This window comes from Lygodium microphyllum, chromosome 25, assembly GCF_053477565.2.
Source record: "Lygodium microphyllum isolate KBCC chromosome 25, Lygodium_microphyllum_v1.1.10, whole genome shotgun sequence".
In the NCBI taxonomy this organism is placed as follows: Eukaryota; Viridiplantae; Streptophyta; class Polypodiopsida; order Schizaeales; family Lygodiaceae; genus Lygodium; species Lygodium microphyllum.
In genome coordinates this window covers 90,361,342-90,378,332 of record NC_141159.1, presented here as the reverse complement: position 1 = coordinate 90,378,332, position 16,991 = coordinate 90,361,342, and the positions used below count along the sequence as shown (strand labels likewise).

At 42.3% G+C, this 16,991-nt stretch overlaps 1 protein-coding gene across 3 annotated transcripts in view; it reads right to left on the bottom strand.

Moving 5' to 3' along the window:
* The window catches only part of LOC148014485 (uncharacterized), a 107,937-nt gene that overhangs the window by 29,533 nt on the left and 61,413 nt on the right, over positions 1-16,991 (bottom strand). For all 3 annotated transcript variants that reach the window (XM_087666452.1, XM_087666454.1, XM_087666453.1), the window contains exons 3-4: positions 15,848-16,025; positions 15,299-15,396 (exon numbers count right to left, since the gene is read on the bottom strand). In XM_087666452.1, the coding sequence (XP_087522578.1) occupies positions 15,299-15,396; positions 15,848-16,025 (276 nt within the window). The remainder of the gene's footprint in view (positions 1-15,298; positions 15,397-15,847; positions 16,026-16,991) is intronic.

Here is a 16,991-nt window from a genome sequence, read left to right as displayed (position 1 = left end):
TCTGTCCCTGCGGGGTAATGAATCCCCAAATCAGACGTCCCCCTCAGATACCGAAGTATCCTCTGAGCAGCCTGCCAATGCACCGTCTGAGGTTCACTCATGAACCCTGCCAAGAGCCCAACAGCAAAACATAGATCAACCCTGGTGTTGAGAAGCCAAATCAAAGACCCTATCAACTGTCGATAGCGGGAAGCATCCGCCAAAGGAGAAGCTGAGTGGGAAGTGGCCTTCCAGTTCGGATCCATAGGAGTAGAGAGGGCCCGACTATCTTCCATCTCAAAAGACACCAAGAGCTCCTATACATATCTCTATTGGGAGAGAAAGATCCCCCTCTGAGACTGAAAAATCTCATGTCCTAAAAAGAAATGGAGTAGCCCCAAATCCGTCATCTCGAACGTCCGATGTAAAGCTGACTTTGTCTCCTGGACCTGCTGTGCATCATCACCTGTGACAATCAAATCATCAACATATAAAACAAACAGCACACAACCTTCCCCGGAAGTGTGAACATACAGCTGCGGATCGGCCTTGGACCGCCGATATCCCAACTGAGTCTGGAGGAACGAATCAATCTTCTCGTTCCAAGCTCGCGGGGCCTACTTGAGACCATACAGGGCCTTCTTCAACCTGTAGACTTTCCCGTCCGAAGAACCAAAGCCAGGAGGTTGCTCAACGTAGATCTCCTCCTTCAAATCACCATTCAGGAAGGCCGACTTCACATCCAGCTGATAAACAGGCCATCTCCTATGGCCAGCCAAAGCAAGAACAGCTCTAATGGTTGCCATACGAGCTGTAGGGGCAAAGGTGTCATGACAGTCAATCCCTGGGCGCTGGGCAAAACCCTTAGCAACAAGGCGAGCCTTGTGCTTATCCAAAGTACCATCACTGAGATATTTGGTCTTGAAGACCCACTTGACTCCAATCACCTTCTTCTTCGGGGGGCGTGGCACAAGTGACCAAGTGCCATTCCTCTCAATAGCCTCCAACTCAGCTTCCATAGCTTTCTTCCATGGGGCGGACTGTAAAGCCTCCTTCACGGAGGTGGGCTCTCGATCCTGCATAACTCGGGATATCAAACAATAATTGGAGCACACAAGCTCCGAAGAATGCGCCTGGTGCCTCCGTAACCGCCGCGGACCATCCTGCGGTCCCCACTCCTCAGGAACCCCCTCGATCCCTGAATCACGGAGTGTGTCACGGGCCCAGCGAGGAGGAGGCCGAACCTCCCCTCGTCGTTCTCCATCAGTAGAAGACTCTGGAATGTCCACCGGTGGTAACTCCTCAGAAGGAGCCGGTGGAACAGTAGACTCTGTATCAGAAACAGAATCATAATCAAACGGCACAGGCTCCAGTGGAACTGTAGAAGGAGCCAAACTCTCCCCTGGATCTCCAAGAACGGGATGCTCCTCACCCGTTGAAGAAGCCGGAACCTCCACAAACCGCACATCACGGCTAGTATATACATCCCGCTTGACGGGATCATACAGTCGGTAGCCTTGGGACTGGGAGCTGTAGCCAACAAATACCTGTTTGCGGGAAGCCGCTTCGAATTTGTCACGGTGAGCTTTGGGAATGTGAACATAGGCATCACACCCAAAGACCCGAAAGTAAGAAACATCTGGCTTCGACCCAAAATACGCCTCAAAAGGAGTCATCCCTTCCACGGCCGAAGTAGGAGATCGATTAAGAATGTGGACTGCAGTAGCCACAGCCTCGGCCCACAGAACCTAGGGGGTCTGTCGGTGCTCCATCATGGTGCGCGCCATCTCGATCACACTGCGGTTCTTCCGTTCGAGAATACCATTTTCTTGTGGAGTATTCGTATTGGCAAACTCCTGGTGAATTCCTCTATCTGCACAAAACCGAGCAAATTCATTAGAGACAAATTCACCTCCCTTGTCAGATCGCAAGGTCTTCAACTTCCGGCCTGATCGGTTCTCCTCAAAGAGAAGCCAATCCTTGAAGTGTGAGAAAGCTTCTGATTTTAGTGCCAAAAAGTAGGCCCATGTCATCCTGCTATAGTCATCCACGATCAGCATGAAGTACGAGCTCCCACGCAGGGACTCATTCCTCATAGGGCCACATAGATCCGTAGATACTAACTCCATCGGTGAAGTAGACCGCCGCGAAGCGGTGTGGGGAATGGCATTCCTATGCTGCTTCCCCCTTATGCAGGAGACACATGGCTGCTGGCTCACCACTATATCCGGCAACCCTCGAACAAGCTGTCCCCGTGACGCCTTCCGAAGATAGTCATAGTTCAGGTGACCAAACCTAGCATGCCATAATTCAGACTGTGACTGTGAGGTAAGAAGAAGAGTGGAGAGGGCAGTGGAAGACTTCAGTTTGTAAATGCCGTTCTCCTCATATCCAGATGATAGAACCTTCCTCGATTCACGATCAAGGACTCGCACTGTAGAACTGTCAAACTCCACCAAAAGACCAAGGGAACAAATCTTATGGACTGAAAGGAGATGGTACCCCAAGCCTGGTACATGCAAAACCTCTGAAGTATGGGTGCCACCTCGTCCATCCGGAATAAGCTGCATCTTACCCCGACCTGCAATAGAAACTGAAGAGCTGTCTCCAATGAGAACCTGCCCACGCGAAGGTCGCAGCTGGGCAACACCATCTGATGAAGGGGTCATGTGCCGTGAGGCACCACTATCAATAATCCACTCTCGAGATTGGGAAGCCACCATCGCAGCATCAGAAGCATTCGGTGAAGCGTCCTCAATGACAACTAAGTGTAGAAATGCAGCTGATGAGGGTGCAGCCACCGCTCCAGAATCCTTGGTTTCCTTCTTCTTGGTGTCCTTCGAGTCTTTATCAGGGCAATCCTTCTTCCAATGGCCAGTCTTTCCACAAATATGGCATGTGGAGTCTTTGTCCTTGTCCTTCTCCTTGTCCTTCTTGGACTTGTTATCCCCCTTCTTATTCTTTTGGTCCTTCCCCTTCTTCTGAGAGGCTTGACCTGTCAACGCCTCCGTCTTGGAAGCATTCTGTCCCTTTAACTGTTCCTCTTGGTCCAAGACCATAGGAACCAACTCCTCCCAGCAAAGAGTAGACTCTCGCCCCAAAGCAATAAGGGCAGAGTAAAATGTACCGAATCGTGGCGGCAACTGGGACAGGAGTGTAATCGCCATGTCTTCGGAGGAGATCGGCTTCCCCGCATTCTGAACCTGCATCTGTAGCTGCCTTAGCTTGTTAATGTGTTCCCTTAGCGAAGAAGACTTATTGACGGACAAGGTCCGCATCTGAACCTCCAAAGAAACCCTCTTCATCAGGGTCATCCGATTGTACATTTGATCAAGCTCCAGCCATATCTCACGAGCCACCGTCAAGTGCTCGATGTGAGCGATCACGGCTGTAGTGCATGATAAAAAGAGAAAGGATCGAATCCTGGCATTCAGTTTGTCCCAATGAGACTGGGCCCTGGCCAACTCCGCACGAGCATCGGAAGAGAGTTTGGACTCATCTCTTACCGAAGGCCGGTCAATATCTTCCTGTACCAACTCCGCCAAATCATAGGACTCCAGTATGGCCAACATCATAACGCGCCAAATGCGGTAGTTGTCGCCGTCGAGCTTCTGATCTGTAGGAAGAGCCGGTAGAACAGGCACCTTCTGGTCCATAATCGCCTGGAACTCCAAGTCCATCTCTGTAGACATCTTCACCTGCAATGCCTTCTCAAACGCAAAAGCAGCCCCCTCTGACTGAGTAGACTCAGCCTGCTAAGGCTCTTCAGCGTCCCGAAGCTCCTTCACCCGCTCGAGGCGATGAAAAAGCAAAACCTGCACTTTTAGGTTGAAAACTCAAACTTTATCCGCGTCAAACAGCAGTAAACAGCAGCAAATCCACCACCTGTACTCCTTTCCTGTGCGCCCACACTCGTTTCAGCCTTGTTCCAAGGCGCAGCCCTCCTGTCTGCCCTTAAACGCAAAAAACGCAAATTTGTGTCGCAATGGAAACTCCACTTCAGGTTGATTCTGCGCTCAGTCAGCCCTCAAACACTGCTCTGATACCATGTCAGAGTGCAGCGGTGCGGAAGCGTAGGACTGAGAGAGAGAGAACGCAGAGAGAGAAGGGAGAGAAAGAGACAGTGTACACTGAAGATCTGCTGTATAAAGAATGCTGAATACAAAGATATACACGGGCGCAGTGCGCTGGACTGCGTGTCTCCACCTCGACGATGCGACCTGCTGTCCACCTCGAAGTCTGCTGCAGTCTGCACTGTCTGCTGTCTGAAATCTGCGAACAGAAACAGAGATCTGCACGGCACCGGTCTGTAATCTGCGACAGAGAATGATCGGGAAGACTGCTGGAGACCTCAGGTATAAATAGCCGAAATCTGCCCAAAGAATAGGACAGGTCGGCTGCATTAAATGCAGCCGACTGGGCTGCAGGCAGTCGGACTGCCACGTGGCAGTCCGACTGCACAGTCCGACTGTGCAGCCCTGGTGCAGCCCTGGCTATGATCTCTCTAACACTTATGCCTATTATGTTTTTTTTTAATGCTCTTTCTCTCTCTCTCTCTTTGCTCCTCAAGCTTCATTCTCCCATCTGCCCCTTATGCCTATTATGTTTTTTTTTAATGCTCTCTCTCTCTCTCTCTCTCTCTCTCTCTCTCTCTCTCTCTCGGGAATTTGTGCCACTTGGCATACATGTAACAATTTTCCCGTTTAAACCTTCTAGTCTAAAATTCTCCATGATCGGTACAAAATTTGGCCTCGGTACAAACCAGAGAATTAATCCTTGTGCAAAAATGAAGATAATGACGCAAATAGATTTTGGGGTCCAAAAATAGTAACTCCCTAAATTTTAGGGATGGTGACCCCTGCATTCCTCAAGTTGTTCTAAGCAACTTTTAGCATTGTGACCACATCAAAAAGTGTAATGTGGCTCGGTTACGGTGACTTTTATTCCGTGAGCATTCTCACACGTGCATCTTCTGTCTTGGCCAGGCTCATTGTCTTGCACCATCTCTAGTGGCTAAGCACACAGTCCCAAACCACTTGCATTCTATTCTTCAGTGCCCATTCAATATGAAACCGGTCCTAAGGCTCAAACAAACCATTAGTCCAATTTGTCCCAATGGCTGCCTCTTTTTGCCATGTAAAGATCCCGGCTTATTCCAAGAGAACTGTGGAGGTAAGAAGCAACAGCAACAAAAGAAAAGAAAAATAAAATATTTATATAAGTAAATAAGAAAAGCAACTGTAAAAAGTATCACCACCTGGTGATAGATACTCTAGATTTGTTCCAATATAAGTACTTGGTATCTTTACGTAGAGCTTGGTTCATTTGAGTCAATGGGAGACTCTCTTATGTTTTATTAGTTTATGCATATATAGTCACTATAGAAGTTTATGACTATGGGCTGATTTGCCTTTGATTTGGGCAGCTTGTACTGCTTATTGTCAATGGGTTGTCAATGGTGGATATATGCTTGGCATGCATTGTGGTATACATATATGTACATGACACCTTGGATGCTTTGACGGTCTTTGGTACTCCGTAGTTTATGCTACGTCACTAGTTGCATTGTTCAATCGTGTTACTACCCGGATTTTCTTGACAAGAAGCTTATTCTTTTGAATGTTTGCCCACAGCTACATGCTGATTTACTGCAATTTTATGGATCGCCATGCTGAAAATCAAGTTTGAGCAGTTCTTTTGAGAGCAAACACATCTATTAAGCACTCTATTACTTTTTCCTTGTGGACGGCACTATATTGGCTCGGTCTTCCTCCTACTACACTCTTTTTGGCTTGGTTTTGGGGCTGATTTATTGGCCATACTCCCCTTTTTTGGCAAACATAATGTTAGTTGCTTCAAATGCCTCCAATGACAGTGTGCTATCTTCAACATAGAGAAGTTCAAATGGTAATAACTTCTAATATTAGAAGACTCAAATTTAGCAAGTATTGGTGAAAAAGAAGCAAGTCAAATTATTGAAATTAGAGGCCACTAAGCCAAAACTTTATGATGCAAAGGAATGGGAAGAGCTTGATGATCTATGTAATTCTACCATCATTTTGTCATTATTAAAGTAGGTATACTTCAATGTCATTCAGATTGAGGATAGTACTTATGCATTATGAAAAAATATTTGTGATCTCTATAATAAGTAGAGTCTTGCAACTCAACACTATTGGCTTGAGAAACTCATAGACCTCCAATGTAGAAAGGGGCGTCTATCTTCTCATTTAAATGAGTTTCATTTCATTTTCAGTCAGCTTACTTCCTAGGGTCTTAAGTTTGATGAGAATGTTAAGTCTCTTTTCTTGCTTATCACATTGCTTGAGTCTTGGGATACATTTCGCACTACTATGAGTACAAACCCTCTTGAAGGTGGCTTTTAGCTCAAGGATGTAGACGGTGCTTTGCTTACTAAGGAAGTAAAAAAGAAGAATGTTGATACATCCCATACTTCTCATACACTTACACTGAGAGGCAGACAAGATGATAATGAAAATAATAATTGTAATAGAGACTCACACCCCAACCAGGGGCAAGTCTAAGTCTCATGGCACTTACACAATAAGTTTTGTGGTCCTAAGTCCTCTCTTACTTGTCACTATTATGGGCAGCAAGGCCACATAAGGCCATAGTGCCATGAGATACACAATGGTAGACACAAAAAAGGCAAAGGAAAGCACAGGATAATGCTAAATCTTCTTATGATCGCAGCATTGTTCTTAAGTTCAGTGTCAAGAGAGAAGAGAAAAATGCCTACAACTCAAATGATTACATACTTGCTGCTTCATCACTTGATGTTACTCAATTGACCAATGCTCCTCTTCTTACTCTCAATGTTGGCTTCTTGAATTAGAGGCTTCATTTCATGTTACCCTGCATCATCATTGATTTTATACCTACCATACTATCACAAGTTTGGTTAGACTGAGAGATGACACTGCATTGGATTTTATTGGTATAGGTGATGTGAGATTGCAGTTTGGTATCGGTGCTCCATTTGTCCTTCATGATATATGTCATATCTCAACTTTGACTAAATGCCTTATCTCCACTAGACAGTTGGATGATGACGAGTATCATGTCTCTTTTGGTGATTTTGCATGGAAGATTACTCGTAGAAATCTTATTTTTGCTCGAGATGCCAAGGTTGCCAATCTCTATCCTTTGCTTCTATCTGGATCTGTTGATTAGGTCTCCATCGTGACTAATCTTACTCATGTATCTCTTTGGCTGATATTACTGTCTTGGGCATGTCTCTTACGGAAATGAAAGTACTTACTCGTTTTTAGTATTTGCTATCTCTTGACTACTCATGTTTTGACTCTTGTGATCATTGTTTAAATGGAATGTAAAATCATAACTCTCATAAAAAGTCTAGTTCTACACATGTGGGTGAGTTGTTGGCTCTTGTTCATTTAGATGCTTGTGGTCCCTTGCCCTGTCAATCATTAGGTGGTACTAACTCAACTAGGCTTACCATAGTACTTTTAAACCAAGGCACTTATTATTGCAATCCACTACTCTTAGTGGTAAAGTTACAAAGGAGGTATAGTCTAGTAAATCTCCCTCATATGTACACTTGTGTGTCTTTGGATGTGAGGCTTTCTACCATATTTCCAAAGAAAAATCTACTAAGTTGGATCCAAAGCCTGCTTGGAAGGTTATCCGCAATCATGATGTTGTGTTTTACGAGAATAAGATGCATGAGCAACCTAAGTGGATGGTTGAGGTACACCAAGTGATCTTTTAGGAGGAGCTTCCTGTTACAATACAATTAACCCAAGTTTGACAACGTGCTGTAGCTGATGCCATAGTGGCCCAAGATCCGCCTATTGTGTAAACCATGATGTTGGACAAAGAGAATAAGCCATACAAAACCCATAGCTAGTCTTGAGATGCTCTACTATGTTGGGTGTAAAGGCCCTTTATGCATCTCCCGTGTATATATAACTTCACACACGTGAACTCACCCTAGCGGGTTACGTGTACTGTACCCTAAGTATAAATACATTCTTTTATTCTTTGTGTGTACCATATTGGTACACACCTATCCGTCGACTCACTCTCACACCATCTCACTGTTCAACACTGTTCAGTTCAGTACTATTAAGCACCTCGACTGATGTGTCTACCCTCTCTCTCTGCTTCCGCTTCTACTCTACAAATTGGTATCAAAGCAGGATAGTCCAAGCAGCTAGTCGTGACAGGTAGCTGTAATAACATCTCTTGGAGACGAGTTGATAGACTAACGAGCGCTAGGTTTGTTGCAGAGGCGACCGTAATACTGCAAGCGTAACAACCAGCACGGGCTACTGGGAACAAGTCAAGCAAACCGACAAAGGCAATGTGTATAGCAGGCGACTAGTCAACGGGCAGACGACCAGCACACAGGGGAAACAAATAGTCAACGGGGTCCAATAAGGCAACGCGACGGACTGAAAGTCCCACGATCTGCACGCGACGTGGCTCCACTGTCAAACAGGCAAGTCAATGGCCCTTTTTTTTTTAAAAAAACAGAAATGTTCACTTCATTTTATTTCCTTCTCTCGTCGCAGGTGTTCACGCAAGCAAGCACAGAGCACAAATCTATCCAAATTTGCTCCTTAAAATTTGGGGCTTTTTCCAGTTTTGGTGTCAACCACATGTTTTAGTGATTCTTGACCCATAAATTGCAGACATTGAGTGCACGGATCTCAGAAATTTTGGGGATTTTTAGATGCAAGTGAAATTTTTGCTTGTTTAAGCCAATTTATTGGAAATTGTGTACTCTTGGACCTCGAAAATTGGGGCTTTTGCAGAATTCGTAAAATTTCTGCAACATTAGCCCGTACTTGATGCTCGGGAAGATGTATTAATGCAATTGGAGCAGATTCATAGCAAAAATTTTGGGGCTTTTCACATTGATATATTTTGAGTCGATTTGAGACTGAACAGTGAAATTTGCAGCAGATTCACTCCTGAATGGGAGTTTTTTGAGTTTGGATGCTTCAAATGTTGAAAAAGGACAGCTTCTCTTGGTATTGGCTGAAAGCATTCAGCCCCTTATTGCAGTTGTGTATTGCTGAAGATGCCAGGCAGTGCATCTACATCTCACACAAAGAACCTATTTGAGATTCGTAAATTCGATGGCAATGGTTTTGATCTTTGGAAAGATCGTATACAAGGTATACTCTTTCTAAAGGATTGTGATGATGCTTTAGCAGAACATAAACCTGTTGCTTTGTCAGATGAAGATTGGGCTAAAATGAATAAAAAAGCCATTACTTACATTAAAATGGCCGTCATAGATGATATCTCAGTTGATATAAAGGCGCTTGATACTACCTATGTAGTTTGGGGGTCAAGGCTACTTATGAAAATACAACTCCTGTTAATCAGGTGCATCTCATGTGGAAGTTAGTCAACTTGAAGCTTCATGAGTCTAAGCCTACCTCAGAGCATTTGAATGCTTTCATTGGTATTTTGAGTAAGTTACATGATGCAAATTTGCCAAATTTTGATCCTAAATTGAGGGCTATCTTCTTGCTCATTACCTTGCCCGACTCATGGGAAGCATTGGTTGTGTCATTGAGCAATAACCCCAACTTGACATTTGATGGTGTGCGTGGTTCTATACTAAATGAAGAGATTAGATGCAAGGCAAGTAGGAAAAACAGTGGATCAGCCTACAATGTAAGAGAAAGAACTGCAAAAAGATCTAATGCTCCAAATAAAAACAAAAAACGCAGCAAAAGCAAGGAAAAACAACAGGATGTAACTTGTTATCAATGTGGTCGCTAAGGGGATAAAAAGCCTAATTGCAGGTACTTTAAAAAGGAACAAGAATGCAAGAAGTAGGCTAATGCAAAAGGAAAAAAGAAGGACAAGGATGGCAGCTCTACCCCTAAAGAGACAGAAAAAGAAAATGTTTTATCTAGTAGTGTTATTGAGGAAATAGAAGAGGGTAAAGATGTTGATTTAATGCTTGAATTTTTAGATCCCACTCTCATGGAGCCTCTAGGAAGGCATGTATCTTGGATTTAGTCCATTTTGATGTATGTACCATGCCAATAAAAACTCATAGTGATTTCCGTTATTTTGTGTTTTTTATTGATGACCATTCTAGAAAACTATGGGTTTACTTGCTTAAGCAGAAAAATGAAACATTGGATGCTTTTAAAAAGTTTTATGCATTGGTTAGTACTCAAAAGGGCTTAAAATTAAAATGCACAAAAACAGATAGCAAGGGAGAGTATGTATCTAAACAATTCAATAAGTATTGTAATGTCAATGGGATTAAACGAGAGCTTACAGCTCCTTACAATCCATCATCTAATGGTATGGCTGAACGAATGAATTGGACGTTATGTGAGAAGATTCGGTGCATGTTGTCCATAGCTAATCTCTCCCAATCGTTTTGAGGAGAGGCACTTAAAACCGCGGTGTATATTTGCAACCGATCTCCACATCGTGCACTTGAAAGTGGCATCCCTCAAGAGGTTTGGTCTAGCAAACCTGCTTCATATGACCACTTAAGGGTTCTTGGCGGTGAATGCTATGTGCATTTACCTGTTGATATCAGAACCAAACTTAACATGAAATCTCATAGAGACATCTTCATGGGTTATGGAGATGAAGGTGAAATGGGCTATAGAGTTTGGATTCCAAGCATGAAGAAGGTGCTACGCAACCAAGATGTGGTATTTAATAAGTCAAAGCTGCTGAAAAATGTCACCTCTTATGACTCAGACAAAAAGAAAGTTAACATTCAGCATGATCAATTACTTCAGCAGCCATCAGCCACTAAAAATTCAGCTCCTTTTGATGCTGATTATGACAATCAGCGTATCATTATTAAGCCAAATGAAAATGGGCAGCAAGGGGATGTTGAACATCAACTTGAGCACCAAGATCAGAATGCTGAAAATGAATTACAGCAGCTTGAAATTGTATTATAGCAACTTGAATATGCAGTTCAGCACCCAAACAATGAGGTCATTGACATTCCCTTGGGTATGGATCCATTACCCGATAACACACATCATTGGGTGAGAAGGTCTACACATGTTAGTACAAAGATTTGATCCTTCTTTGGATAGCATTTTGCTCACAAATGAAGGTGAGCCTCTTATGTATAAAGAGGCCTTATCAAGTGAATTAAAGAAAAGGTGGGAGCTAGCTATGCGGGAAGAAATGAAGTCATTGTATCATAATGATACTTGGGATTTCGTTACATTGCCCAAGGATGGAAAAGCCATTCCTAACAAATGGATCTATAAAATCAAATATGTGGATAGCAAACTCAAATACAAAGCTAGACTTGTGGCTAAGGGCTATACACAAAAGGAGGGCATTGATTTTCAGGAAGTGTTTTCTCTTATTGTCAAAATGGCCACTCTTCGAGTGTTATTTGCCATTGTAGCGTCTATGGATCTTGAACTTGATTAGATGGATATTAGAATTGCATTTCTGCATGGTGATCTGGAAGAAGAGTTGTACATGAAACAGCCCGAAGGCTTTGTTATACAAGGAAAGGAGCATTTGGTATGTAAGCTTAAGAGAAGCTTGTATGGTTTGAAACAAGCTCCTAGACAATGGTATAAAAAGTTTGATGCCTTCATGCTCTCACATGGATTTAAAAGGAGTAGTGCAGATCATTGCTTATATATTAAGAAGGCTGATGTTGGAAACCTTATTATACTTGTGCTTTATGTGGATGATATGCTTATTGTTAGTAAGCATAAAAGCCAAATTAATGCATTGAAAAGGCAGCTAAAGATATTTTGGGCATGTGTGGAACAGGAGATAGAGAGCAACAGCTCTTATTTCCCTCACAAGAAAAGTACATCAGCAAAGTGCTTGATCGTTTTTCTATGGCTGATGCTAAGCCTCTTGATGTACCTTTTCCACCTTATCTTAAGCTTAGCAAAGCGGATTGCCCAAAAGGTGATAAGGCAACTAGTACTATAAAGGGTGTTTCTTATGCTTCAGCTTGTGGTTCACTCGTGTATGCTATGGTTGCTACTAGACCTGACATTGCTTATGCAGTGGGAGTTGTAAGCAGATTCATGTCAAATCATGGCAAAGCACATTGGGAAGCAGTGAAATGTATCTTACCATACCTTAAGGGTGCACAAAGAAAATGTATTTGCTATGGCAAGGGTACGTTAGACCTACAAGGGTATTGTGATGCAGACATGGCAGGTGACTTGGATACTCGCAAGTCTACTAGCGGGTACATCTGTACCTTGATTGGTTGGGCAATTTCTTGGTGCTCTAGATTGCAAAAAATAGTAGCAATCTCTACCACTGAGGATGCGGTTTGGCTTGGTCGTTTGGTCAAGGATTTTGCAAAACACATGTACTTGGATGTGATAGCCAATGCGCTGTATGCCTAGCTAAGAATGCCATGTTTCATGCACGTACCAAACATATTGATGTTCGGTATCATTTTATCGTATAGGTTCTAGATGATGGTCTAGTCCCCCTAACTAAGATCAAATCACAAGATAACCCTGTAGATGTTCTCACTAAAAGTCTTGCAAAGGCTCAGCATGAGCATTACATGAGACTTGTGGGGGTTGGTTAAAGGTTCGCTTAGGACCTTTAAGTGGAAGGTTATTAGGTGTAAAGGCCCTTTACGCATCTCCCATGTATACATTACTTCACACACGTAAACTCACCCTAGCAGGTATAAGTATACCATACCCTAAGTATAAATACATTATTTTATTCTGTGTGTATCACACTAGTACACACCTATCTATCGACTCACTCTCACACCATCTCATTGTTCAACACTGTTCAATTTAGTACTATTGAGCACCTTAACTAATGTGCCTGCTCTCTCTCTCTCTCTCTCTCTCTGTGTGCTTCCGCTTCTACTCTACATACTAGAGTCTCACGTCATCCTAATTGTTTTGAGCTCTGTATGCATTATATGACGGTGATAAATTCTAGTAAGCCTCTTACTTATGAGGAGACTAAGTGTGAAAGTAATAGTCATGCTTAGGAGAGGGCCATGCACTGTAAGTATGATTCACTGTAGAAAAACCGTACATGGAATTTGGTTCCTTTGCTGAATGAGAAACATGTATTGCCATGCAAGTGGGTGTACAAGTTTAAGAGTACCCTCTCATTGCCCTAAGCTAGCATATAAGGCCAAACTGGTTACTCAGGGCTTTAAGCAACTGAAGTGAGTTGATTTTGATGAGACATTCTCTCCTATGGTCAAGATGACTACCCTATGCTTGTTATTGGCCTTGGTTGCATAGATGGATTTGGACTTGTACCACATAGATGTGAAAACACGTTTTCTTCATGGAGACTTACACGAGGATATTTATACGCAACAGCCTAAGGGGTTTGAGAAAAAGGGCAGGCAATCTCTAGTGTGCAAGTTGAGAAAGAGACTTTATGGACTTAAGCAAACACTTAAGGAATGGTATCATAAGTTTAACGCCTTGATGCATTCAAAGGGTTGCTCCTGTAGTGATATGGATCCATGTCTTTATACGAAGAAGGCTCCTGATAATAGGCTTATAATTTTGAAGCTCTATATTGATGACATGCTGATTGCTAGGAGTATTGAGTGCTCATAATGAGTTTGATGCTTTGAAGACTCGGCTCAAGAAGAACTTTGAGATAAAGGACATGGGATATGTCTCTCATATACTTGGTATGCGCACTACGCATGATCACTCTAAAAGGCTACTCTACTTGTCCATAGAAGAAGTACATTCATAAAGTCTTTGAGCAATTCTATATGCAAGTTTTATCAGCTTTTCATTATCTTCTCATACGGAGGTCAGTCAGATAAATTGTCCCTAGTAAGATGATGAGAAGGCCAAGATAGCCAAGATCTTGTATGCATCCGCAGTGGGCATCTTAATGTATACCATGATAGCCACACAACCTAACATAGTATTTGCAGTGGGAGTTATGGCACGTTATATGAGGACACTTGGTATGCAACATTGGGATACCGTGAAGGGTATCATGAGATACCTTAAGGGCACTGGAAATGTGTGCATTTGTTATGGTGGCCAGAATACAAGAGTTATGGGCTACATAGACTCTAATTATGCAAGATATGTAGATAGTAGGAAGTCCACCTTTGTCTATGTCTTCACCTTTGTTGGAGATGTTGTTTCTTAGATGTCCACGATGCTGAAATGCACAACCTTGTCTACTACCAAGACTGAGTACAAGGCATCCATTCAAGCTTACAAGGAGGCCCAATGGTTAGGCCATTTGGCAACAAACTGTGGTATGACTATGACTCCTACATTGCATTCGGTTTCTATGAGTACCATTTAGTTCACACCTAATCCGGTCATTCATGCAAAGAATAGATACATTGAGGTCCATTATCACTTCATCAAAGAAATTGTTGAGGACAAGCAAATAGAGCTTATCAAAATCTCGACTGACAAGAATCCTCCAGATTTGCTCACTAAAAGTCTCCCAATGGAACGTTTTGCCTTTCTTAGAAAGATGATGGATGCAGGATGAGATAATGTCTATTCCTCACCCTATCATTCACTTTTTTCTTGTTTTCTCCACACTCAAGCACATTCACCTTTAAATGGGAGGTTGTTGGGGATTAAAGGCCACTTATGTCTAAATACCTACATTTACTAAATTTACCGCCCGCACAATTGTATAGTGCAAGTGGCAGTTGTCCGTTACTATCACTTTATTCTTTATTCTTTACATAACAATAGAATAAGGAAAGGCAGGTCACACATTGTAACTATCAGATTCTACATACTGTCTTGCTCTCTCTTACTTGAACCTCCATAGCTCTTGCTTCTGCTTGTGTTTCCACTCTTGCCCCACCTTTCACAAAAGCCATGTGTGAGCTTGGACATAGGTTGGATCTAGCCCCATCATCCATCTATCTTTAACTCAATCAAAGTTCTTCTAGTCAATCTTAAGCTCTTTACCTATCATCTTTCTAGAGTGCCTTCTAAGCTTCACAATGAAAGCGCATAGGTGGATAGAGCTATCTTTGTATCAATCTATCTGGAGTTAAAGAAATTTTGTATTTTCACTTATTTGCTATGTGCTCTCTATTCCTTGCTCAAATTCTATATGCTACGCTGTGTAATTTTTATGTTTGTGAGTTCTGTGTCTACGTTTGCCATACACACTCCTGTGTTCCTCTCTGCAAACCCTATTATTTCTTATTTTTGGTGTGCAAAACATGAAAAAATGATAAAAGTTAGGTGAACAAGTCATGTTGCAAAATGCTTTCTCAAAAGGCATGTGAAGGATGCAAAACCTACAAAGAAAATTTACGAAAAGTTGAGTAAAAGTTGCTGCATGTTTGTACCCGAGCCATATTAAAAGTCGTGAACCGTGTGAATGCCTTTGTCAAGACTTCATCATTTACTTCATTCCCCAAGTCTCCGCAAAATAAACGATAATCATCTAATAAAGAACCCACTTGTCAGCAGCAGAGAAAAAGTTTGAAGCTGCTAAAAATGGCATGGATTCAGTATAAAAAACACACAAAGTGGTATATCAATAAAGAAAAGGTACAAACAATGTTGTGAGGTCTAAAAGCATGCACAATCTATTATGCAAAACAAGCACAGATAATTCAATAAGGATGGCACTGATCCTGTTGGGGATACCAGATGTCAACTCTGTTGTAACTATGTTCAGCAGCACACCAGATTCATTATATGCTTGATTGCAATTCCTAGTTTTGCAACTATACATAGTTATGAGCACTGATGCAATCTTAACACTTGTTTTGGGAGAAAAATTATGATGTATTTCCAAAGCTTACAATGGATACAAACGATAATAAAGGCAAGTCCAGAAAACCCTGCCATCACCAATATGTTACTCTAAAGTGCAAAAGGCTTCATCTTACTTTCAGGCCAATCAGCAAGGGTGGGGTCTTCCCAACTCTGCCCTGCTGCTTTACGAGGTATGGCTTTTTTCTTGGCCTCTGCCTTGTGTTCATTATCTCCACTGGCAAGAGCTGCTTTCACACTTTCAATAGCTTCAGGTGTGATTGTTTGAGCATCTTTCTGAAATAACTGCTGAGCCTGCCAAGATTGTCCTGAAAATCAACTTAATTTTCACAGATTTGATTGGCTTTATGACTACTTATACTACCCTGGAACAAATTAATTGAAAGCAAGCTAGTGGGCAGGCAAGAATATCACACCAAAATGTTTTCCCAATCTGGAGGAATTGTTTGATGTGTAATTTCAAACATCCATTAAAGAAACAAACAAGGAGAAACAAAAAAGATGTAACACACTGTAAGGACATATTGTGAGATAATTATTTCCCAACATATAATAACAGTAGGACCCTTCAATGTTTGACAAAACTTTGGACCGGCAAACAAGTGGAGATGCCTACAAGCCCCTACTCTTAGCAACCTCTCACAATCCCATGACAGTGTGGTATGAAAACAAAGACAAATCCACCTGCTCTAGGAGTTCACACCTCCACATTATACCTCCAAAGGGGGAGCTACTATCTCCACGAACAAAACAAAGCTAAGGGTCGACCATCTGCCTTGCAACTGTGGGTCACCAGAGAACATGCCAATCAAAGAAAACTTGTAGCCTCAGGCTTTGACCTCTCTACTGCTTCTTTGAGCTAAGATGGCTCCATGTGTATGTGTTATATAATGAATTCAAGCAAAATTCAAGGAGTGTTTTAGGAATTTTTATTAAAAAGAAGGGGTAAATTGCAAATTCTTATCATGTTGAGGGGTACTTTGGGAAATTTTGAAACTTCAGGGTATTTTGAGAATTTCTACAAAAAGTAGTGGTTAGGAAAATAACGCTAAATTTCTGGAAAGAATATGGCTTCCATAAAACATAGATCAAATATTGCTTTTTCTGAAAGTAAAATACAGGTGTGGCTGATTATATTACTCAATATCAAACAAGGAAGTACATGGGCTCAACAATATATTGGGAAACAGAAAATGTCCTTCACATTCATGCAAGGTCACTTGCATGGCCTGAAACCACTGCATTGCAAAGAAGAGGCTT